Source organism: Lissotriton vulgaris, chromosome 11, assembly GCF_964263255.1.
Source record: "Lissotriton vulgaris chromosome 11, aLisVul1.2, whole genome shotgun sequence".
In the NCBI taxonomy this organism is placed as follows: Eukaryota; Metazoa; Chordata; class Amphibia; order Caudata; family Salamandridae; genus Lissotriton; species Lissotriton vulgaris.
Genome location: NC_141699.1, coordinates 424,957,455 through 424,984,023, shown reverse-complemented (window position 1 = coordinate 424,984,023; position 26,569 = coordinate 424,957,455). Strand labels below are relative to the sequence as shown.

The following is a 26,569-nucleotide window of genomic DNA, read 5'->3' as shown; positions in this document are numbered from 1 at the left end:
CTTGTGGCCAAGGAGTGACCACCCTGTGCAAACAGGCACCATCCAGCACCTCAACCCTTGCTTGTTGCAGTTCCCGCCGGAACTCGAGCGACAGAGATCAACGAGATCAAGCTTGCCTGCCTTCCTCCAGCCCGATCCACAGTCCCTGCAGAGCTGAGACCTGTTGAGGCGACCGGAAGCGTGGGGCTCGCCATCTTGAAAAGGCCACGAGACGCTGACCGTGCAGCCCACGAGTGACCCTCGAAGCTGTGAACCGGGGGAGGAGAAGCCCCAACCCGGAGCTACTCTTGCACCGAAGCTACCCCCTCCACACTCGACGAGTGCTGCGTGGAGCCCTTCTGCTTGTGTTGGCTCGACACGTTGGCCCGGTCACTTCTCAGCTGGCTTGTGGCCCCTGTGCCGACGAAAACCTTAAACCGACTTGCTTTTCTGGTTGCTCCAGATTTGCACTAGCTCCTGTGAAAAGGAGCACCCGCTCTGTCCCTCCTGGTCTGGGTGAGAAGCAATCTCCCGGTTCCGCGTGGATTGCTTTTGCCAAGTGTTGTTTGCTCCAATCTTGAAGACGACGGCGCTGACGGCGAGAGCCTGCGTGGGACAGATCGTGACCTGCTCCTGGACATCGCAGATGCCCCAGAGCCCACGTGACAGCGGAGAGAAGCTCCTCGACAACCATCTGATTGCGCCCGACATTGCCTGGTTCCATCCTGGTTCCACCTTGGTCACTGCTGAGTGACCCAGACTCTGTCCCCTCTTCTTTCAGATACTTCTCGACTTCGATCCACCCTTGGATCACACCGGACACTTCTGCTTCCCATCGCCTGCAGCATCTTTAGCTCCAAGCACCAAGAGCCTGCGTGTCAAAACCGACGCCACTTCGACCCTGTGCACCCGCTTCCTGTGGGTGAGGTAACATTGCAACGCCGGTGTTCCCACACTGGTACACCCCTCTAGGGTCTGTGTCTTAGGTTTTGTTCCTCTAGGTTCAGCGGAAGTATCTTTAAACTCTCTTTGTGTAACTTTTACGCACCCTTGACATTGCATTGGTGCAAGCCGCACTTTACGTGCTGCACCCGAATCCAGCGGGCTTTTCCCGACTTCAGCATTGCTAGTCCAGACTGCTCCCAGCGATTCCCTAGGCCCTAGGCCTAACCACTGTTCAATTGGTATCTCTTATACCACTGTTTTAATATATGGTTTGAGTGGCCACCCGCCCTCATCCATAATTGTGCAACTTTGTATGTTATACTGTGCTTTTGATTTAACGCTTGTGCCCATTTGCTCATAAAGAGTACTGGGGATTATTTTAGAAATAAACACATATATTTTTATAATATATACTTGTGTGGTGTCCTTTCATTTGATATTACAGGATTGTATGTGGTAAAACAGCTCGCTTAACACGACTTCTTAAGTTAAGCCTTTAAGGCTGCTTAGTCCATGCTACCCCTAGGATAGCTTGTCTAACAAGGTTGACTTACAACCAGACACCATAAGGGATTGTTTGGACTGATACAAGGTGGTTCCAGAATTGGAAACATCATATATCAGGCCAACTTCTCACATGGTCTCTTTCTTAAGAAAGGTAGGCAGTGAGTTCCACAATTTGGCTGTAGTCATGATGAAACTCTTGTCACCCCACTAACAGCCTGATTCATCAATCTCCCGTTTTGCGAGGCCCTAATAGCGAATTATAGCGATTCGCTATTAAGGACTCGCAAAACGGGATTCATTTAGGATTAGCAAAATTTATTGCGATTCCTACTGATTCCTTATTTGCGATTAGCAAATTGCTAATCGCAAATAAGGAAAAACTCCCCATTCATTCCTATGGGCCAAAAGGCCCATAGGAATGAATTGGGAGTATTCCTTATTTGCGATTAGCAATTTGCTAATCGCAAATAAGATTGCGATTTGAAGGGTGCCAGGGGTGTCCAAAGGACACCCTGTAGCACCCCTCAAATGCACATTTGAACAGGTGTTGCGCACACACATGTCCAGAGGACATGTGTGTGTGTAACATGCAAAAGAAAAAAATGCACTAAAGTGCTTTTTACTCTTTTTTCGCAATTTACCACCAAGTCAGACTTGGTGGTAAATTGCGACCAAATATTGCGAATTCGCAATTTCCAATTGGTTGATGAATTGGATTTAAGGAATCTCTATTAGAGATTCCTTAAATCCAATTCCTCGCAAGTATGCGATTTCGGTAATAGCGATTTTTGCATTTGGGATGATGAATCCCAAATGCAAAAATCGCACTCGCAAACGGCCAGATTCTCAGAATCTGGCCATTTGCGAGCGCAATTCATGTTGATGAATATGGCCGTTGGTCTTTTTTATTCTGGGAACAACCAGTTTTCCGAGATCAGCTGATCTTAGTGACCTAGCCAGGACGTAGCGTTTGAGATGACTAGCTAACTGTGTATGGCCCGTTTGAGGGATTTAAAACCAATACAAAGGGATTTAAATTGAATGCGCTTTGCTACCAGCAACCAGAGAAGTTGGAAGAGAGCGGCAGTTGCCAATTCTGTTTTGGAAATTCCTAGGAGAACCCTGGCTGCTGTGCTTTGTATGGTTTGCAGTTTTTGGATGCTGTGTTTTATTGGGCTGGCAAGTAGGGCATTGCCGTAATCAAGTTTTGAGGATATCTGGACGGATCTCACTGTTTTCCTTAGTTTAAGCAGAATTGATGGTAATACCGTCGTCAAGATTTTTAGGATTAAAAAAGCAACATGATGTAGTGGAGTTAACCTGAGCTTCAAAGGACAACTTAGTGTCCATAATGATTCCCAGATTACCTGCGGTTGAATGTCAGCTAGGAGTTTTTTCCATTTGCTGTGCTACCCTTTGGTCTGCCAGGGCCTCTCGTGTGTTATCAGAAGTGATGGCTGCCCATATTCAAAGTTTGAGGATACCAGCTTTCCTAACTCTTGATGACTAGCTCTTGAAGGTGGGCTTGCCACAGTCAGTCGTAGACTGTCTCCAGTCGATGGCAAACCTCCTGACATCATTGGTGTTCTCAGTAAGTGGGCCATAGACTTTGCAGAGGCTTCCTTTTATGGTAGCTGTGCTGACATGATGGAGGCATTTCTTCCTTCATAACGAATCCAGGGCATTTGGGCTATGATCCCAAAATGTCAGTGTCTGTTCTGGATCTCACTGAGAGCAGCTCTGAGGTTTCTTGGCCTCATGCAGCCTGAATGTTCACTTCGCCAGGTGGCATATGCGGGCTCTTCAGTGGGATATGACGTTTCAGTGAGCCCGGTATCAAGCAAATCTGCCAGATGCCATTTAGGAGAATGCTCAGGATCTGCATAGTGGTGGCTCGACCGCAACATGACCAGCAGAAACCCCACTCACTTTCCACCCCAGAGTTGGCATTCGAGGCATGCATCCCTGCTGGGCTGTGGAGGTTATCTAGGAGAGGTGGAGATCAGAGCACTGTGGACTCATGCAGAAACCCAACTCGCATAAATCTGTTTGAAATATGAGCCACTGGCCTTGCATTGAAGGCCTTGCTGCCCCTGCCACTTGTCCATCAAGGGAAGGCTGGTGCATGCACAACATCACTGCCATGTGGCACTGTAATAAGCAGGGCAGAGGGAGGTCCTGGGTTCAGTGCCAAGAGGTACTGTGCCTCTGGAGTTGGCTGGAGCCTCTGAGCATCTTCCTCATTGTGAACCACCTGTAGGGGGTTTTAATCGCCAGGACAGACGCGCTCAGCCAGTGACGCCTGATGAATTACAGTTGCATCTTGAGGTGTCTCTGGATATTTTCCGACAGTGGGAAAGAGCCCTGGCTGTATATTGTCACTTTGTGGAGAGCACACAAATATCTGCACATTGGTGTTCTGGAGAAGGGTCTCTCAAGGAGACACATTCAGACTACAGTGGAGACTCCTATATGCTTTTCATCCCCTGCCTCTTTTGCCACAAGTTCAGAAGAAAATCAGAAATGACCATGCCCAAGGCATCCTAGAGGCTTCAGATTGAGTTTGGATAGTGTGGTACCCAGAACATCTGGGCATGAGCATCTGTGCTCTGATCATGCTACCGCTTAAGGAGAATCTTGAATGAATGAATGAATGAGAGTTTTTATAAAGCGATAAGTTCACTCCAAAGAGCATCTTGGCGCTAGCTGAAGGTGATCAGTTAGTATACGGGAGCGGCGGAGTTGTATTGGAGGGAGGATCAGATGAGGGAGAGCACGATGCTGTCAGGGGCAGAGAAAATCCATGTTTTCAATAATTTCACGAACAGAAGGTCTGATTGGGCCAATCTCAGTTGGAGCGACAGAATGTTCCAGGCTTTGGTTCCTAGAACAGCTTTGGTTTTGCCTCCTTTAGTTTTCAAACGATAGCTGGGGGCAGCTAGAAAGTTACCCAAAGAAGACCGCAAAAGGCGTTGTGTGGTATAGGGACGTATTCTGGACCTAAGGTATGTCGGCCCTGATGCTTTTATGGCTTTATAAGTGATTGTTAAAACTTTAAACAGAATCTTTTTATGAATTGGCAGCCAGTGCAGGCGTTTGAGAGCTGCTGCTGACAGGGATCCTCTAGGTAACCTAAGCACCAACCTGGCCGCTGCATTCGGGGCCACCTGTAATTCTTTTAAAACGGCCTTATTTACTCCTGCGTACAGGCTGTTGTAGAAGTCCAAACGCCATAGAACCAATGCTACAGCAACTGTCTTCCTAGCATTCAAAGGGAGTAGGTTCAGGAACTTCCTCAAGATTTTTATGGTATGAAAACACAATCTGTCGAAGCAGTAGGTACAGGGTTCTGCACGTGAAGCTACACAATCTACACATCCATGCGTGGCAGTTTGATCTGCCGCCTGAAGTTGGGAATGTCAACCTCGCTGTCAGGCGTCACTCTATAAAGTCCATTTATGCTGGTCACTGAGACAAATTTGTGACCTAGTGTGGAGTCCTCAACATAGACTCATCACGAGCCAAATTGCTGGATATTTTATTGTGTGCTCTGTCTTTGGCCCAGCATAGTCCTGTAGTGGGCACTTTAAAGGTTATTTGTGGCCCCTTTTGACCTTTTTGCATTTGCCAGACCGACTGTCCCTGTGTAAATCACCTATTGTGATGCAATGTATTTAAAGTTTGACACACATGTTCCCTTCCAAACCACTTATGATGCCACAATGGGATTGTAAGTTGGTTGTGCTGTTCCTTATGTGCACCCCCTGGGAACCAATAGACAGCTGCCTATTGCTTCTTCTGACTCTTAAAACTCTGTTAGAGGCATATGAGCTGCAGATCTTACACTGTGCATTAGATCGCCACCTGGTGTTGGGCTCAGATGATTGCATGTTGTTGTCGTCTTGGAAGAAGTCTTTTGTAGTCACAAGATAGGTGACTTCTCCCTTGGACGATAGTGCGCGTGGGCATCGGCTCCATCTTTAGATTGTTTATTTCCGCCACTGGGTTTGAATGAAAACTTTTCCGCTCTGGTTCGAAATCTACTTTTCAAGTACTTCGACGCGTAAAAACGTATTCAAACTTCACCAAACTACTTTCGATATCGACAAACATCGTCTCGACTCTAGTCGTCGACGCGGGCCGTTGGGCCTATCCACGCCGTGAGGCCTACACCTCATGGAAAGGACGCCATTCAAAAGATGCCCGAGTGTGGAGCAAAGTTCCCACACAGTGACCATCACGAGGTGTGTAACCTGTGCTTATCGCCAGAACATGACGAATCCAGCTGCACAGCCTGTGCATCCTTTCAATCCAAGAAAACCATTCGAGATCGGACGGCCCGTCGACACGACATGCAGAGATCGGCCCCAGAACTGGTGGATATCTTCGACGAAGAAGTTCGGCTCGTTCTCGGAGAAGATTCAGACAATCTCCAACTCGTATCAGAGGCAGACGACTCAGAGGACTCCATACCATCGGGTCAGCGCATGAGTACTACTGCCCCGGCCCCATACCCACCACCCAAATCAAAGGCAAAGGTCAACACTCCGCCTCCGGGGCCCAGTCGCGACCAAAAAAACACTTAGAAAGCCCCACCATCGAGCCCGGCTCCGAAGAAAATACTCAAGCCTTCCGGGAGCTCCTTACGGAGCAAGCCGCATGTGCCGATCCCACCAGGTCCCTCAGCACCGAAACCGAAAGAAGTCTTGACTCCGAAACCGTCGACTTCAAAAGACAAAACTATAAAGCCAGCGTCTGACGCCTCGAAGACGATAAGACCAGCTTCTACTCCAAGCCAATATCTTCAGTACCGAAACCTACAATACCCGATTCTGATGTGCTTAAGCCCTCGAAGCAGCCTACGACTCGGAAAACAATACCTTTGGTGACTAAATCTACGCTAAAGGACACAGTAACAACTCCTAAGGCTAAAGACAAGCAGCAACCACGCCCGGAACCGAAAAAATCGGCGCCAGCAAAGGTTCTGCAAGGAGAAGACCTTTTCCAACCTGATCCTCTTCAAAAGAGATCTACATTGACCCAAAGACAGGTCATGCTCCACTACACCACACAGGAAGAGGAAATTAGACACATCACCTACACCTGCAGTGCCTGTCAAAAAGAAGGACTCTGCCACATCTCCTATGCATCCTTCTTCTCCCATACTTCCTTATCCTTCATCTCCTGTTCCTCCTAACAATTCACCTCAAAATTCTCCTGAACACTCTCCTCATTCTTCACATACACCTCAAAATGATGATGAGTATAGCATAGGAGGGGGGTAGACCGAGATGAGCCTTTTTCCTACCCTATTGATTATCCAGATTGGGAGTACCCAAACCCACAAGATGTGCCAGATATTCCTGACCCACAGTCATATCCATCAAAACCTTCTCCCCCCAGAAGACAATATTGGGTTTGGGCACTTACTGAATATGGCTGCCATTTATCATGGGGTCACCATGCATTCAGACGAGGCAGAGAAAGATTTTTTATTAGATACATTTGAACAATCACAAAGGTCTGTTCAAATTCTTCCTATGATTAAAGGGGTTATCAAACATGCTCCAGAGGTATTTAAAGATCCTGTGCGTACTAGGGTCCTAAACCCTAGAACTGACAAAAAGTACAGGCCTGCTCCTGGGGATCCAGCCTACATTAAGGGACAGCTACCCTTAGACTCCCTAGTTGTCTCAAATGCTAGAAAAAGAGCACACTCACATACATCAGGTGAAGCACCGCCCCCTGATAAGGAATCTAAGGCGATAGATGCTTCAGGCAAGAGAATAGCTGCACAAGCTACCAATACATGGCATATAGCTAATACACAAGCCCTCCTTGCAAGATATGACAGAGCTCATTATGATCAGTTAGAGACATTACTACAACATCTACCTGACCAATATAAGGCACAAGCAATTGACCTTATACAAGAAGGCAAGTTAATTTCAAATGCCTCAATCAAGTGCGCCCTTGATATAGCAGACACTGCATCTAGAGCTGTAAACACTAGTGTCTTACTTAGATGTCATGCGTGGCTACGCATTTCAGGATTTAAGCAGGAAGTGCAAACTACCAATTTAAATCAGCCATTCAACCAACATCAATTGTTTGGACCAGAGGTAGACACAGCACTTGAGAAAATAAAAAAAGATACAGATACAGCCAAATCTATGGGAGTTTTGCAATCCGCACAAGCTAGAGGCTCCTTTCCTCGCTCCTTTTATAGAGGAGTCTCCAAACAAACTGGAGCAGACAATACAGCTTCCTTCATATCCAATACACAGATATCCTCCAGTAAAGGATATTTCACAGGAGGCTACAGAGGCAACAATAACAATGGAAGAGGTCGAGGTAACAACAATAATCGAACCTCTTCCAACACAAAACAGTGACTTCCCTCTGCTCCCCCAACAGCACTCCACTCCTGTGGGGGGCAGACAAACACAGTTCCTACCTGTCTGGAATTCCATCACAACAGACAGGTGGGTAAGACAAATTATCCAGTATGACTACTGCCTCGAACTTACAGCTACCCCTCCACACATACCACCCAGGCAGCGTCCAATGTCTGCAGAACATCTTAGGTTACTCAAACAAGAAGTCCTATCACTTCTTCAAAAGAACGCAATAGAAATAGTTCCTTTACAACATCAAGGAACAGGGGTTTACTCGCTGTATTTTCTAATACCCGAAAGGACGGGACACTAAGACCAATTCTCGACCTCAGGCCCCTCAATCACCTTTTACACTCAGATCATTTTCATATGATCACTTTACAACAAGTGCTCCCACTGCTGCAACAAGGCGACTTCCTTACAACACTACATCTAAAGGATGCCTACTTCCTATACATCCTTCCCACATTCCTATACATCCTTCTCAAAGGAAGTATCTGAGGTTTGTACTGGAAGGACAGCATTATGAATTCAAAGTCCTTTCATTCGGGGTAACAACTGCACCAAGAGTGTTCACAAAGTGCCTAGCAGTAGTAGCAGCACATCTCAGAAGACAACAGATACATGTCTTCCCTTATCTAGACGATTGGCTCAAAAAAGCCCAGTCATTAAATCAGTATGCAAACAATTCAAACATTGCACAACTTAGGGTTCACAATCAACTACACAAGTCACACCTACAGCCCTCTCATGTACATCAATATTTAGGGGCTACAATAAACACGTCTACAGCTCTAGCGTATCCCAGTCCAGCAAGGATACAGAGCATTCAAGCCTTAGTCTCAAAGTTCCAACATCAACACTCTCTCCCAACCAGAGTGTTCATGAGGCTAATAGGCATGATGGCGTCTTGCATCTTTATTGTACCACATGCAAGACTGCAAGTGCGTCCATTACAGGAATGTCTAGCACAACAGTGTAATCGGGCTCAAGGACAACTAACAGACCTGGTGTTGGTAAAGAGCTGCACACATCGCTCTCTGCAGTGGTGGAACACCAAAAATTTAACAAAAGGGCAGCTGTTCCTCAAACCTGTTCCACAAATAGTACTTACAGCAGACGCATCTCTCACAGGATGGGGAGCCCATCTCCTACATCATACAACTCAAGGTGAATGGAACATTTAACAAAGATCGTTCCATATCAATCACCTAAAGCTGCTAGCAATATTCCTAGCACTCAAAACATTCCAAGTACAAGTACAAAACAAAGCTGTCTTAAACCGGACGGACAACACAACAGCTATGTACTATATACAAACACAGGGGGGGACACACTCTCTACAGCTGTCCCAGCTTGCACAGAACATTTGGAGATGGGCCATTCCACAAAACATAAATCTGTTAGCGGAACACCTTCCAGAGGTTCACAATAAGATAGCGGATCTGTTAAGTCGACAGACACTACAGATTCACGAATGGGAACTACATTTGCAAGTTCTTCAACCATTCTTTCACAAGTGGGGTCATCCAGACATAGATCTGTTCGCCACACACGAAAACACAAAATGCCCAACCTTCACCGCCAGGTTTCCACACCCGCTGTCCAAGGGCAATGCGATATGGATGAACTGGTCAGGCAGATTTGCGTACGCTTTTCCGCCACTTACTACTAATACCACTAATAGTGCGCAAGCTACTACAACAGTTGATCAAACTGATTCTGGTAGCTCCCACATGGGCACGCCAACCGTAGTACACAACTCTGATAGAACTATCCCTAGTTCCACACCAAAGCTACCTCTGACACCATCCCTGCAAACGCAGAACCATGGAGACATCAGACATCCAGACCCAGGTCAACTGAATCTGGCGATCTGGCTCCTGAAGTCTTAGAGTTTGGCTACCTTAACCTACCGCCAGACTGTATGAATATCATTAAAGAAGCCAGGAGACTTACTACTAGAGCTTGCTATTCTGCTAAATGGAAAAGATTTGCCATTTACTGCAACAATAACCAAATTGATCCCCTAGATGCTTCCATCCAGAATATCATTTGCTACCTTCTACATTTACAAAGATGTAACTTGGCATATTCATCTATACACCTGCATCTGGCAGCAATTGCAGCATATTTACAAAATAGACAACATCTGTCTCTATATAGGGTGCCTGCTATTAAAGCATTTATGGAAGGATTAAAAAGAATCATTCTTCTAGGTTACCACCCTCTCCAGTGTGGAACCTAAACATTGTTCTTACAAGGCTCATGGGACCACCTTTTGAACCTCTACACAAATGTTAACTGCAATTCCTCACATGGAAAGCAGCTTTTCTAGTAGCTATTACCTCTCTTAGGAGAGTAAGTGAGATTCAAGCTTTTACTATACAAGAACCATTTTTAAAATTACACCGTAATAAAGTGGTTTTCAGGACAAATCCTAAATTCCTTCCAAAAGTCATTACTCCGTTTCATTTAAACCAATCTGTTGAGTTACCAGTGTTTTTCCAAAACCCAGACTCTGTAGCAGAAAGAGCTCTAAACACACTAGATGTTAAAAGAGCTCTCTTCTATTATATAGATAGGACCAAATCCTTTCGCAAAACAAAGCAATTGTTTGTAGCTTTCTCTCCACCACATAAGGGCAACCCCATTTCTAAAGCTGGAATTGCAAGGTGGATTGTAAAATGTATACAAATATGCTATCAAAATGCAAAACATACATTAACAGTTCCTCCTAGGGCAAACTCCACACTCAAACTAGGAGCATCCATGGCTTTCTTAGGGAACATTCCCCTAGAGACATCTGCAAGGCAGCAACATGGTTTACAACACACACCTTCACTAAACACTATTGTGTTGATGTGCAAGCTAAGCAGCAAGCTGCAGTAGGCCAAGCCGTCCTCAAAACCCTCTTTCAAACTACTACAACACATACAGGTGACCACCGCTAAGGGGAGACACTGCTGTTCAATCTATGCACAGTGTAAGATCTGCAGCTCATATGCCTCGAATGGAAAATACTACTTACCAGTATGCATCTGTTCTTGGCATGTAGAGCTGCAGATTCTTACACGCTCTCCCGCCTCCCCGGAACCTGTATCTGTTCTAGTTCTATCCTAATTAGATATACACGAATGGACATCCTTTCTTCTGTCTACAAACTCCATCATTTCCCATCATGGCGAAAAACAATCTAAGGATTGGGCCGATGCCTATGCGCACTATCGTCCAATGGAGGAGTTACCTATCTCATGACTACAAAAGACTTCTTCCAAGATAACAACAACATGCAATCATCCGAGCCTAACACCAGGTGGTGATCTAATGCACAGTGTAAGAATCTGCAGCTCTAGATGCCAAGAACAGATGCATACTGGTAAGTAGCATTTTCCTTCTCATTTCGATCAGTTCAGCCCATCATGTGAGTAAGGTCTGGGCTCTCTCGGTGTAGCAGCCCTACACTACCCTTTCCCCTGACAAACTGGTGTTGAGGACCATGGTGAACCTTTTACCAAATGTTGTGACTCCTTTTCACATTGATATTTACAACAAGGGGTGGTGAGGGACAGAGTCTCCGAATTAAACAGAATACTCTCACCCAGTCAAGAGATCAGGGCTAGATCCAACACCGTTTTTTAGCTCACTGCACCATCCCAGTTTCAGAACCTGACTGTATGCAAATTAGTCTGTTCCTGTCCCAGTGCATGATGGGAACAGGGCAAACCAAACTACAAAAGCCAATTCTTACACTGGGAAGGAAACAAGCTACCGGGGACCGGTTTCTGGCATTTCAGCCTCTTCGGCCCGGCTTGCTTGAATCCTGATGGTGCAATGAGCAAGGGACTCACATCTGAGTATACCCTTCCACGCTTAGGGTGGACAAAAATATTTACAACAAGGGGTGGTGAGGGACAGAGTCTCCGAATTAAACAGAATACTCTCACCCAGTCAAGAGATCAGGGCTAGATCCAACACCGTTTTTTAGCTCACTGCACCATCCCAGTTTCAGAACCTGACTGTATGCAAATTAGTCTGTTCCTGTCCCAGTGCATGATGGGAACAGGGCAAACCAAACTACAAAAGCCAATTCTTACACTGGGAAGGAAACAAGCTACCGGGGACCGGTTTCTGGCATTTCAGCCTCTTCGGCCCGGCTTGCTTGAATCCTGATGGTGCAATGAGCAAGGGACTCACATCTGAGTATACCCTTCCACGCTTAGGGTGGACAAAAATATTTACAACAAGGGGTGGTGAGGGACAGAGTCTCCGAATTAAACAGAATACTCTCACCCAGTCAAGAGATCAGGGCTAGATCCAACACCGTTTTTTAGCTCACTGCACCATCCCAGTTTCAGAACCTGACTGTATGCAAATTAGTCTGTTCCTGTCCCAGTGCATGATGGGAACAGGGCAAACCAAACTACAAAAGCCAATTCTTACACTGGGAAGGAAACAAGCTACCGGGGACCGGTATCTGGCATTTCAGCCTCTTCGGCCCGGCTTGCTTGAATCCTGATGGTGCAATGAGCAAGGGACTCACATCTGAGTATACCCTTCCACACTATAGGTGTGGCAGGGTATACTCAGACATGAGTCCCTTTCTCACTGCTCCATCAGGATTCAAGCAAGCCGGGCCGAAGAAGGCTGAAATGCCAGAAACCGGTCCCCGGTAGCTTGTCTCCTTTCTGGTGAAGAATTGGCTTGGTAGTTTAGTCTGCCCTGTTCCCATGATGCACTGGGCCAGGGACAGACTGATTTGCATATAGCCAGGTTCTGAGCTGGGATGGGGCAGTGAGATAAATAACGGTGATGGATCAAGCCCTGATCTTTGGACTGGGTAAGAGTGGTCTGTTTAACTCAAACACTCTGTTCATCACCACCCCCTTTTTGTAAATCGTTTTTGGCCACTATAGGTGTGGCAGGGTATACTCAGACATGAGTCCCTTTCTCACTGCTCCATCAGGATTCAAGCAAGCCGGGCCGAAGAAGGCTGAAATGCCAGAAACCGGTCCCCGGTAGCTTGTCTCCTTTCTGGTGAAGAATTGGCTTGGTAGTTTAGTCTGCCCTGTTCCCATGATGCACTGGGCCAGGGACAGACTGATTTGCATATAGCCAGGTTCTGAGCTGGGATGGGGCAGTGAGATAAATAACGGTGATGGATCAAGCCCTGATCTTTGGACTGGGTAAGAGTGGTCTGTTTAACTCAAACACTCTGTTCATCACCACCCCCTTTTTGTAAATCCTTTTCACATTGGGCAATCATTCCCCCTCCCAACATTCTTTATTCCTCTTCACCCCTCGAAAGAGGAGGAGAGACTCATTTGGCTGAACACCAAAAGAGCCTTAATCTTTAACATCGATTGCATCAAAGACTGTCAAATAAATGACCAGCTTTGTGTGGGGTTCTCGGGACAAAGAAAGGTAAGGATGTGCAGAAAAGAACTTTATCAAGCTGGATAGCCCTCTGCATTAAGACCTACTACTCATTGGCCAAGAAGCAGCCTCTGGAAGGGCTAATTGCCTGGTCTTGACAACTGTCAGGCTGTGATGTGGACGCCCGTGAATATGTCTTCAAAACTCTACTAATTGGCAGCCAGGTCCAATGGTAGGGGCATTTCTCCTGTTCAGTCCTGGAGGACTTTTTGGTCTGAACCCAGTCCACTGATCCTCTACATTGGAAGGTATTGCTTTGGTATCTGTTCTAAAGTTGAGGAATCTGTGTTTAGAAGTATCCATCAGAAGCACAAGTTTAGTTACTTTCAGTACTGCTCTTTCTGATGGATACGCTATCAAACCTGAGATTTCCCACTGCCCACCTACCTTCCCGATCTGTTAAGTGAACTCTTTTTTAGTATAGATAAATGTCCCAAATTAGAGATCTGCTCACTGGTACCTCCAATTGTTCATGCTGCATCTGAGGGCACAGTGAGAGTCAAGCAAGAAACTGATGTCAGCGTGCATGGGTGGGACTTTAATGTGGTGCCATACCATCACTTCCGGGACGGAACCAGGCCAACGCTGAGTCGTCCATATCTACATAGCTTTGAGACCTTCTGAATCCAGTCTGGCGCCTTTGGGAATATTCTGAGGGGGAAGAATCCACGGTTAGATAGAGTATCCACTAGAAAGAGCATTACCAATCGATAAAGTAACTTGTTCTTTGCAACCACAGTAGGTATTGTGAAATATTGATACATATTCTTCAAAAGGAAGTGTTGATGCCCCTTCAACATCCATGTTTGCATCCTCTTTGCAAGGTGTCACTTTGTGGATATTGCGAACGTAGACCCATTTGTAGCGCACCTTTTCTTAAATCATGGCCAAGGACACAAGATATGTGATTTCACATTTGCTATGTATTGGGCCTAATGGTCTGCAGCAGCTACACTCTTCTCTTAAAGCCACTAGCAGTTGTTTCATAGTGGGGATTATAATTATATATTGTACCATGTAATTCATTAATCATTGACCTTGCACACATGTTGGGTTGGGGAATGTGTGATCCTCCCATCACTGTTAGTCTAGCTCCACTGCCTGATGAATACTTCCAGGAATAAGTAAGATCTGCTACACCGTACGTGGGCCTTCATTATGAATATCCTAGATGTCATCCACTAAAGTTAACCCCAAGAATTAATGTTACTGGTGGTCCCTATAATTCCAAAATGGTCAGCTGTGTGCATCAGACTTACTTTGCAAATCCAGCATGTTTGCCATGGTTTTTCACCAAGGGACTCTACTAGTTGCAGGTGAATTCTCCAGGTGAAATACACACAGCTGCAGTGTTCCTTCTAAACTATAATTCCACTGGTGCCTTTACCTATCTCCCATTCTTATACATTCTCACATATCGGCCGTAGTCATTCTGTGGTTCTGCTGATCACTGTATTTTGCATTCTCTTGAGCTTGCATTTGATCTTGGCTGGAAAACCCTCCTGTGCACTTTATCTAGTGTGTTTATCATCTGACACCTGCACTCGTAATATAATTTACTATGCCAGCTTTTCGAAGAATCTGGGTTGTTGGAGTGACTCTTAACTTTCCTGTGTGTCTGAGAACTACAATGAACATGACCTTGTAAGTTTGAGCTAACCTACTTTACTGCAGATCCAGGTTGTCAGGTAGTGACAGTTAGCAGAAATATTTTGGAATTGTGACGACTTGGTGTGCGGGTTCTGGATTTTACTGTCTCTTCTGGTGAGAAAGATGGTGCCCCACTAAAACCTATTACAAAGAAACGTAATGTGATGAAGCTAATAAGACATTGTTTCCTTGTTTTTGTAGTTCTATAAAATAAATACAAACAATTCACTTCACTAGCTCTCCTGTTGTGCAAGATATGCTAAGACCATACATTGCTATTCACCATGCCTTGCTGTTTTGTTTCTTACTTTGACAGGACTTTGCCAATACCATCCCAGGCCATGGTGGGATTATGGACCGATTTGACTGCCAATACTTGATGGCGACTTTCGTAAATGTGTACATTGCCAGTTTCATCAGGTGAGCTCTCTAACAATCCCAAAGCCTTTCTTTGCCCTGAACTCAGGGGTCTCCCTTGATATAGCACCAGCCAGAGTTCTTTTGTTTTTAATCAGGAGTGGATAACTCTGCACCTTGCTTCCCATCTCCAATCATAGGTGGCTTAATTTCACCTAGCCATGTAAGGTGCCACCACGGAAGTGTTCAAGCAATATGGTATAAAGGCCTAATCATTGGACTATATACATATAGCAGATTTTTCCCAGTTCTCATATGGGAGCCAAAACTCATTCCGCTTGTTTTTAGAGGCCCGATCTAACCGATTGATGTATATTATTGTGATCAACCATTCTATTTTTTTTGGTGGGGTGGCTTTAATCCAGTTCTTACGTATTTCCCTACGGGCAAGCAAAATCAAATAGAATTTTAATCTTTTGGTATTTCTTGACAATGATACATGACATGCCGAAATCCCAAAGAAAACAAGAGATTTTCTTACCTGGAGCCTCTCTCCAAGTATTATACATATAATGTTACTCACTTCCAACCAAAAGCCTTGGATTTCAGGGCATTCGAAAAACATATGTATATCGTCTCCTTTTTCCTTTCAACATTTAGGGCATGTTGGAGTAGCACCCTTCCCCAATTTAGGTAGTGTATACAGTGTCCAATAAACCCCGTGGAGATAGAAAAGGTGATTCCGCCTAAATTTGCAGGATGTACTGTGGAGTATAACAGATCACAAGATGCTTGCCATAAATCTTCCATCTGCTCTCCTGGCAAGCTCTTCTCCCACAGCATTGATGGTAGATTGAAGTCATCATCTGAAAGCTCTACTAAAAGCCTATACCAGTTTGCCAACTCTTTTTTCTGGGTTACATTGACCATCATCCCGAAGCCTTTTGTTAATTAATAAAAACCAAAATGTGAGAATTCAATATTTCTTGGCAGAAGGGAATGATGATGCCTTGTTTGCATTTACTAAGGATATCTGTGCTGTTATTTGTTCAGCTTCATAGCAGGAATTCCCTTCTTTTTAAGTATTATAAAGGTTCTTCCAATTAATTACGTTCCCAAAGATTTTTATAACCTGGAAATTAATTTTCAGAGCAGCATGTCTCCCCTTTGGAGCCCATGAACTGCCATTGCTGTTTTTTCTGGGTTGAATTAGCTATTGTCACTCCATGTTATTTCAGAGTGAACCACTAAGTTTGCGTACAACATTTTGTGGAGGGCAAAAGTCAGTTCCATAGAGGATGTAAATCTAAGGGCAAAGACAAACGTTAGAAGCCAAAATCTCTGGGCAAATGCCAGGAAAGCTCAAATCTCTATTTGGTCTGAGCAATGTTTAAAGTCAACTTTTTAAATTCAGCAGTTGGTTCCAAAGTGTAACCTGTTTTATAAATTCAAATTTCCTTTTACATATCAAGGACTACTCTCAGTTCGAGAATGTAATGATAGTTTTTTTTTGTATAGAAAGCTGTAACCCGAGAAGGATGAGCCTGATTTAAACAGTGCAGTTGATCTGCCTGTAAACATTTATTATCTCTTTTAAAACTTACCTTGAGGCATGGAAAATTTGAGATGCAAATACATACTTCAAGACCTCTTGATTGTCTAATGTGGGAGTGGGATGGTAGTAGCTGTGGGTAGATGAAAAAGATATACTACGAAAATGACTTTTGTTGTATGCATGCCCATGTACAGTGGCTGTTACTCTAAAGGAGAGATCCAGAGGACAATCAGCACAAATATGCTATCTTTCTTTGCTTACCAAAACAGTGGCATGTCAGCAAATACTTGCTCCTACCTGATCATCATCATTAACAACTTTGCTTCCGGCAGTAACATCTCTCTGTGTCACATATTTCCATATAGCCTGGAGGCTTCTGATTTTACGCACAAGCATGTTAAGTCTGGACAAAATTGATTTCAATATGCTGGCCTCTTTGGAGATGCACATTCCGTAGTTATATGCCTTAACCCCTTCCATGCTGATGACGAACCCCAGCCGTCATGCACTACGGTGCTCGTGTGCTGATGACGGCTGGGGTTCGTCACGGCCCGCCCCTGTTCGTGTTGTTTACAGCACACCAGGGGAATCGCGGCCGCATGGAAGGGGTTAAAGGCATCCCAGAGTACCCCCATCGTTGCCACTGAGCAGTTATTGAAATCAAAAAACGTCAATGATGTTGTCCCTGATTTCGCCTTTGAAAACTGTGTCACACAGTTTATTCCCTCTCAATCGCCAATGTATGTTGGGGTGGGATTCCAAGCAGCAGAACAATATGAGACTGGTCAGATAACGTTCTAGGCACAATGGTGGTATCCTGCAGCATTCTCATAACTCTGGGTGCTACCAGCAGTAATCGATCCAAGAGCTGAAGTCATGGACGGAGTAGTAGTGCTTAAAGTCTCATGATGTGGTAGCATTAATCTTCACACATCTAGCACACCACAGAGCGCCTTATTTTACCGAGTGCCACAGCCACCTGGTGGAGTGGGCAGGTTACATGCGTAGAGCAGTCTCCGCGCTTGGATATGGCCAGATTGAAGCCCTCAACCCTCCCTCCCCCAGATCATGGGCAAGGTAGCATAGGTATGGCATTTATTCATTAATCCATCAAAGAACTCCAGGGTGTCTGTATTTGGGCCATAAATATTAAGAAGGATCAAAGACATGTGATTAATACACCCCATTACCAGTATCTAGTGACCTTGAGTTTCTTGCCATTCTAGCTGTGTAAATGGTACTGTTTTATGAATGAGGATCGCAACCCCCACAGGAATAGGAGGAACATGATGCAAAGTACTTATTGGGTCCCACATGTGGGTGCAAACGCCTTGTGCCCTCCAGGTTTCCCGTTTGTTTCTTGGATGAATATGATTCCTGCCCCATGCCTCGTGAGGGATGTTTGCACTTGTCATGACTTCCATGGCTGTTAAGCCCATGCACATTCCAGCTAATTAATTTGACTGGTATTGTAGCCTGGTCTTGTACCATGTGTGTTGTATCAATTCGTAGTTCCACATGATGTCCTGATGACTATCACCATCTACCAGTATGTCCCTTGCACAAGTGTGAGATAGTCAACAAAAAATATAGCGAAAAAGCCCTCAATTATCTTCCCACTCATCTCCCACTCCGACATAACAAGTCAGTGAAAAAACCTACCCAATACAGAAAGAAGCAGGAACCCATGCAACAGTGTTAATAACTGCTGCTGTGCGCTAAGCGCTCGGGGGAAGCCAAAGAGCATGCAGCTGGCCTGGGCACCCTGAAGGTGTCTATAACTGTATAAGCAACTGTCAATAACCCCATACATCAAACAACGGTGCTTTGTGCCAAAATAGACATGAGGTGATAAATCCCACCTCGTCTGAACCAAAAGCTAAACCTCGAGCAGAGGACCAACGATCATAAACATTGAATTGGGTCTAGAAAGCAAAACAGGAGTGGCATCAACAAAATATCATCGAAGTAATATTCAGTAACCACTCACTAGTCTCCAGTAAGTCCAAAAACAACTGGGCATACAAACACCTCAGGACGAGGTTGTAGAAGTACAAAGGAACTAATACAAATCGAAACCTACGAGCAAGATTAAATCTTTGAAGAAGGAAAAGAATGACCATTTTCAGAACCAGAGCACAGGCAGTGATTGCCCCTACATCAAGGTCCTTCTTCATCTGCGGTTGATGAGAAAAGCATTAGTCTATCCCAACACTACCACTATCGTGGCACCCCTACTCAGCATTTCCCAGGCAAGATCCCGAAAAGGTGTCAGCGCGTGAAGACTTCCTAAGAAGTACACTCACGTTGTATGGGTCAAGTAGCCAAAGCTACAGAGCTCGTTCTAAGATGCTCTTTTGATTTCACCTCCTCTTCTGCCTCCAACCCCAGGGCACTGATCCTAATTCAAAATGCAAGAACACAGAATACACCCACTATTGTATGAGGATCTACTCATCCTCCGGGACACTTCTCATAGGTGATTTTCTGTTGAGTCTCAGTACTCTCAGCTCCTGGCTCGGTGACCTTGACTCCCAGGCCTCCTGCAGCGTGAAAGAACATCATCTCCCAATTATCAGCATTCTTTGCATAAAAGTATCCTCTCCTTCCCAGGCCTAACTCCTAAAACAAAAGGCGTTTTTCTAACTAACAAAGACAACTTTTTCCACCTGCAACAGAAATGTGAGAACGAACAAATCCAGTATGCACATGAATTTCAATCTACCCCCTCTGCTAGAGCCATCAGGGAAATTACATTTCAGGCCTACAGAAATCGGCCAACATAAGAATAAGGCATGCATGGCCTACAAATTACACATGAGTATATATATATATATATATATTCACAGAAAAAACCATAGGTTATAGTGGATATATAGTTAGGAATTTGCATTTACAAAACCTTGAAAATTCAATGAAAAAACCATAGGTTATAGGCCATATATAGTTAGGAATTAGCATTTACAAAACCTTATTTTACTCGCATAAAACCATTGAAATTCCATATATAGTTAGCTAACTATAAGCGCTAACTATATATCGCGCACCCGCAATCCACTGCTGATGATGTCACATATTACATCATTCATGACATGGTCAGTGACATCACTGATGACATCACTGATGACATCTCAAATGACATCACTGATGACATCACTGATCACAACATCCAGTGATTGTATGTGTCTGTAAAGTTTAAATATGTTTCACATATTGAAGAATGAGTGGATGTATAAGTGTCTGGATGAAGAATTTAGTAGGTGCATGACTGACTGTATGAGTGAGTGATTAAATGTGTCTCACTGAGTACATGGGTTAGTGACTAAACTGTCTTAATTCGTGCATCAGTATGTTTGTTGTTGTGTAAGCTGCTGCATGTGTTGATCAGTAGCTATAAGAGTAGCCATATGGGTTATTGATTGGTTGCCCAAATATTTGAATGGGAGGCTGAGTGTGTGTGTGGGTGGCTGGGAGGTGCGTGACTCTGTGCATAGATGTGTAAGCAGTTGATTCACTAGGAGTATGAGTTCAAGAGTGCATGTGGAAACAGCTATATGGGCGGTTGACTGTGCATGGGTGTGTTGGTGAGTGAATGGATTTCTCATTGCTACATGTGCAAGTAAGTACGTATGTAAAACACAATACATGTGAGAGTTGAGATATATAAATAACTGAACATAAGAGCCAGTGAATGTGTGACTGGCTGTATCGATCACTGTGAGCTTGTATCAGGGATTATATAAGAGAGTAAATATGTGTTATTATATGTTTGAATAAGTAAGATGTGTATAACTGTATAGTTGAGGAAATGGAGGTGTGATTGATTCTTTGCATGACTGACTAGGTGTGTGAGTAAGTCCATGGATGAGTGACAGTCTGTGAGTGTCTGTTTATACTGAGTGTATGTAAGATTATATTAGAGTCTGAAGAGGTTCATTGTATTATCACATGAGTGATGTGATCAGTGATGACAAATGAGATGTCATCAGTGATGTCATTTGAGTTGTCATCAGTGATGTCATCAGTGATGTCATTTGAGATGTCATCATTGATATCATTTGAGTTGTCATCAGTGATGTCATTTGAGATGTCATCAGTGATGTCATCAGTGATGTCACTGACCATGTCATGAATGATGTAATATGTGACATCATCAGCAGTGGATTGCGGGTGCGCGATATATAGTTAGCGCTTATAGTTAGCTAACTATATATGGAATTTCAATGGTTTTATGCGAGTAAAATAAGGTTTTGTAAATGCTAATTCCTAACTATATATGGCCTATAACCTATGGTTTTTTCATTGAATTTTCAAGGTTTTGTAAATGCAAATTCCTAACTATATATCCACTATAACCTATGGTTTTTTCTGTGAATTTCATTGGTTTTTTAATAGCAAATATGAAAAGCTTTAAAATGTCAAGTACGTGATAGATAAAAACATTTTCGTATTTATGCACGCTGATGTGCTTTGAACGCTGCCCCCCCCCCCTCCCCTCTTTTGCCTTAGTAGTACTCTCTCTTTGCAGATACAGAAGGGTAGTTAACGCAGGCCTTTATCCCCGTTGTAATCCGTCGTACCTCCTTGTCTCTCCATTTGATTGATTGTTGTCCAAGCATTTACTGTTTTAGAATTGGTTCTCTTTGGATCATTCTCTATTTACAAACAAGCACAAAGTCGCAATACTCTGTTTAGTCTTTGCAGATAGTGAAAAATCGTGTAAAAAAATAAAAGTAATCGAGCAAAATCAGTAGGCCACTAATTGGATCTCTTTTTGACCTCGCTAAAATAGAAATATTAGGAACAACCCTTCTTGAGAAATACGAAAATAGTGAGATGAACTGAGCTCCACACCATGAGGGCTGCAAGACAGCTCAGCTCCATCACCCATCCCGCACAAAATAATGACAAACCCTATGCAAATATTAAAAATATAGACAACACACCAGCAAAGAAATAGGGTAAAACATTTTATTAAAAAACTATTTACATAACGTTGGTTTATAAGATGATGTCAGTAGTGGACCGATGTGTGAATAGATCGAAAACAGCACAAGGCTCCAAGATCCGGATAGCAAGCTCCTGGATGTTGGGTGCCATAGTTTAGAGTTCTGAATTTCAGCCTTTTTCAATGCCTGTGCTTTGTTGAATCAAAATGGCGGCTTGACACAAAGCTGACTCAAGCGTTGTTACTGATGCTATGCAGACCAAAACTGATTTTCAGTTTGTACATTTTTCTAGATTTTTCAATCCAAGTTTGGTTGACTTTGTAGAACGATGGCTTCAGATTTTCAACATACGGTGTGGTGGCGCTGACTGGGAGGGGGCGCTTCGCTCCTGCCCCCTCCCCAAGTAAGATTTTCATACGTGAAAGTACGTTAATGGTTTTGGTCCCTGAGATGCTTCGATGTCACTACCATTCTCAAATAGCATAAGTTCTGGATGTTGGGTGCCATAGTTAAGAGTTCTGAGCAGCGCTTGTAACACTGTCTGAAGCTTATTTCCACCTACTGCAGCTTCACTATTCTCAAAGTAAGTGAGTGTCGTTTGTGGACCTGACTGCATTAGAAAACAATATGATATGTTACCTTCCTAAACAGCTTGACGGAGGCCCCTGAGGGGCGCTGTGATGGCCATGGACTCGGAGAAGACGCTTGGCTCCGACACCCTCCCCAAGTCTTATAGCACTGGTGTAGCCTGAGATCGCCCCCGACATAGGCGGCCGGCTCCCGGGGTCCGGCGGTACTTTTTGCCTTTTGATGACTCTTCAATTCTGGACCTTGTCCCACAATCCGTTTGACCTGAAGACAAGCTGTAGTGAGGCGCCCCTTTATCGTTTTAGTTGCCATTCCGCCCGCTTTTGCTACACTGTGCCTCTTCCGCCATTCAGCTGTTTTCCGCCCGCTCTTGCGACTACAGCGTCTCGCTCACCATGTAGTTGAGATGCGCCCGCTCTTGCGGTGCAGCGATAGGCGGCTGCCACAGGACTCTCAAAATGGCGGCCGGCTCTTCGGTTTTGGGCCTGGTCCACTAAAATGGCCCTGGGACACCTTGGAACTCGGACGCTTGTCTGCTAGGGCTTGGATCCCATTCTCGAAAAGCGTCCCCTCAGCCGTGAAGATTCTACAAAAGTCTTGGGGGCCTCCGACTCCCGCAGGCTTCTGGTGGGGAGCGGCTGCCATGATTGCTCGTGGAATGGCCACGACGGAGCTACGAGATGGTAGTGGTCTCATGCTGACGCCAGCTTTAGTCTGAAACATCCAGAAACACTGTAGACTACCAATTCGATCAGTTCCGGTAGCGCCCCAACATGACCCGGAAGAGAAGAACTTGCCCTCCCCTCTTTGACTGATGGTTCTTGTTGCCTGTCCCCTCTGTTGTCATTTAACAGAACTTTTTGGACTGCTGAAAGGGGTTGTGTTCTGAACGCTGGTTGGTGGAGACATTTAGACTATATTCTTGACCTACGTTGTCGCGTAATGCGTTTTATGACACGCCGCGTTAGCGCACCCGGAAGTGATCCGAGGCGCGGCGCGCAGCGCGTAACGTAAGCATAACAGGTCATGTGACTTGTTAATAAAACTTTTCATTGGTTCATTTTACTTTTGTTAATTTAATGATGAAAAGCTTGGTCATATGACCTAAAAATTACGCTTTTTATTATTTTCGAACAATATTTTTTTTTCAAACATATGTTATAATATTCCAGGCTAATGTACTTTCCCGGAAAATTTACAACTGTCTTGCAAGTAAAATATATTCCTTTTTCGAGAAAAAGGGCGTTTCTTCCTTCCATGACGGAGCCGTTGAGTAAAAGAGATTCGGCCTGCTGTCTTAGTCGCCGATACGCCTGATTATCAGATTCTTATCGACCACTTTATGTTGCAGACATGAAAAACACAACTGCCCTTGACCATTTATCTTTACTGCGTTCCTACATATTATACCTTTTATCCGTCATGTAATTGGACTGCTTTATTTCACTTGCCTTTTACTGATTCGAAAACAGTCACTAAAAGTAAAAACTTTACAAATGAAAATACTACTACCGTGTTTTGTTTTAAAAACCTTTATTGTGAAAATGTCAGTATACAAATACGGGCCTATAACCACGTGGGCCGGCCACGGAGCAAACTCAAATCGTATATGATGAGGAGACATTTACACTGTAGAAGAACGTAACGAGCGGGCCATTAGGTGACAAGAACAAAGGTGTCTAACAGTTGCGGTATCGGTGGACGTACATTTTGTAATTAAAATACGACAGGGCCACTTACAATAACATTTTCTAGATATACATTTGCGGGCAAAGAGTTACGAGTCCCATTTATACCGGCGCCATTTTGGGCGAGGCCGGGCAGGTCCAAGATATAGTCAAAATGTCTCCACCAACCATCGGCCAGACCAGAACCCCTTTCGGCCCTTTATGTTACAAGATGATGTCTTCCATTCAGAAAATATTGGTGGCAGCATTTTGAAAGGAAACAGAAACAGCCGTTCTCCTAGTGAGTTTCACATTGTTACATTTAGGAAGAATGTTGAAGAGTAGTATGTGGAAAATCTGAAGCCATTTTTCTACAAACTCTCAATCAGACTTGGATGAAAAAAAAACCTGAAGAATGTACAAACTGAAAACCAATTTTTGTCTGTATAGCACCAACAGTAACGCTTGAGTCAGCTTTGTGTCAAGCCGCCATTTTCATTCAATCAATAGCGTCCCCCTGCACACATTCAGGGACCTGGTCGTGTCTTCAGATGAAACGCATTGTAGGAAAAGAAGCAGAAAGGAAAAGGAAAAAAGTTCCGCCGGACCTAGTGAAGCTGCAGCAGGTGCAAATAAGCTTCAGACAATCTTCAACTTACTCTGATTCTTATAATAAACTTCAGATAGTCTTACAAGCACTGCTCAGAACTCTCAACTGAGGCACTCAACATCCAGGACTTGCCATTCGGATCTTAGCGCCTTGTATTTTTGTTTTGTTCTTGATGGAGGGGAAACAACAAAAAACAGGCATTGAAAACGGCTCAACTGGAGCAAAAAAAAAATTACTTCTTGGGTGCATTAGGGCATTTATGATTTTCGAATGCCGTATTCATCAGGTTGATGCTCATGTTGCCATAGGACAGCATAGCATTCACCTTCTTTGATCCAGGAGGGATGGAGAAAAACTGCCAGATGAAACTTGAAACTTGGCCATCCAGATCTCGGCGCGTTCGACTCACTGTACCGCAACAGTGACCGCAACTCAGCTGGACACGCCGTCTTTCGGCGCAGCATTGTAGGATGGCCACACCAGTGCGGCAATTTGCTAGACACCACCTCGGTGCCATCCGGATCTCGGCGCGTTCGAGTCACTGTACCGCAACAGTGACCGCAATTCAGCTGGACACGCCGTCTTTCGGCGCAGCATTGTAGGATGGCCACACCAGTGCGGCAATTTGCTGGACACCACCTCGGTGCCATCCGGATCTCGGCGCGTTCGAGTCACTGTACCGCAACAGTGACCGCAACTCAGCTGGACACGCCGTCTTTCGGCGCAGCATTGTAGGATGGCCACACCAGTGCGGCAATTTGCTGGACACCACCTCGGTGCCATCCGGATCTCGGCGCGTTCGAGTCACTGTACCGCAACAGTGACCGCAATTCAGCTGGACACGCCGTCTTTCGGCGCAGCATTGTAGGATGGCCACACCAGTGCGGCAATTTGCTGGACACCACCTCGGTGCCATCCGGATCTCGGCGCGTTCGAGTCACTGTACCGCAACAGTGACCGCAATTCAGCTGGACACGCCGTCTTTCGGCGCAGCATTGTAGGATGGCCACACCAGTGCGGCAATTTGCTGGACACCACCTCGGTGCCATCCGGATCTCGGCGCGTTGTGCTGCCTTCGGCCTATTCGCACATCGGTCCGCTACTGACGCCGCCTCACGTGCCAACGGATTTTCTACGCTTTTTGTAGCCCTATGTCGCATAACAGGTCATGTGACTTGTTTATAAAACTTTTCATTGGTTCATTTTACTTTTGGTTTCCTAAAGATGGAAGGCTTGGTCATATGACCTAAAAATAACACTTTTCATTGGTTTAGAACATTTTTTTTTCCCAAACGATGAAAGCCCCACCTTGTTTCTGGATCATTCAGACTGAAGCTGGCGTCAGCATGAGAGCACCACCATCTCGTGGCTCCGTCGTGGTCATTCCGCGAGCAATCATGGCAGCCGCTCCCCACCGAAAGCCTGCGGGAGTCGGGGGCCCCCAAGACTTTTATACAATCTTCACGGCTGAGGGGACGCTTTTCGAGAATGGAGCCCAAGCCCTAGCAGGCAAGCGTCCGACTTCCAAGGTGTCCCAGGGCCATTTCAGTGGACCAGGCCCAAAACCGAAGAGCCGTCCGCCATTTTAAGAGTCATGTGGCAGCCGCCTATCGCTGCACTGCAAGAGTGGGAGCAACTCAACAACATGGTGAGCGAGACGCTGTAGTCGCAAGAGCGGGCGGTAAACAGCTGAATGGCCGCCACCTGGGGAGGCCCGTTCACGCCGCCTCCCCCCCCCTCCCGGGCCGCCGCACGCCAATTTTCGGAGCAGCATTGTAGGATACCAAAACCAGTGCAGCAGTTTACTGGACATCACCTGGGTGCCTGTCGTACATGTTGTGTCAGCCATGTGACACTGGACACAGACCGCTACTGACGAGGCCTCCCCCCGCACCACCCGGGACGCCCCACGCTGTTTTTCTGTGCTG

At 45.1% G+C, this 26,569-nt stretch overlaps 1 protein-coding gene across 1 annotated transcript in view; it reads left to right on the top strand.

Annotated features, from left to right (window-relative positions):
- Nucleotides 1-26,569, top strand: part of CDS2 (CDP-diacylglycerol synthase 2) — a 407,465-nt gene that overhangs the window by 331,255 nt on the left and 49,641 nt on the right. Inside the window, exon 12 of the mRNA XM_086943509.1 lies at nucleotides 15,232-15,335. Coding sequence (XP_086799635.1) covers nucleotides 15,232-15,335 — 104 coding nt within the window. The remainder of the gene's footprint in view (nucleotides 1-15,231; nucleotides 15,336-26,569) is intronic.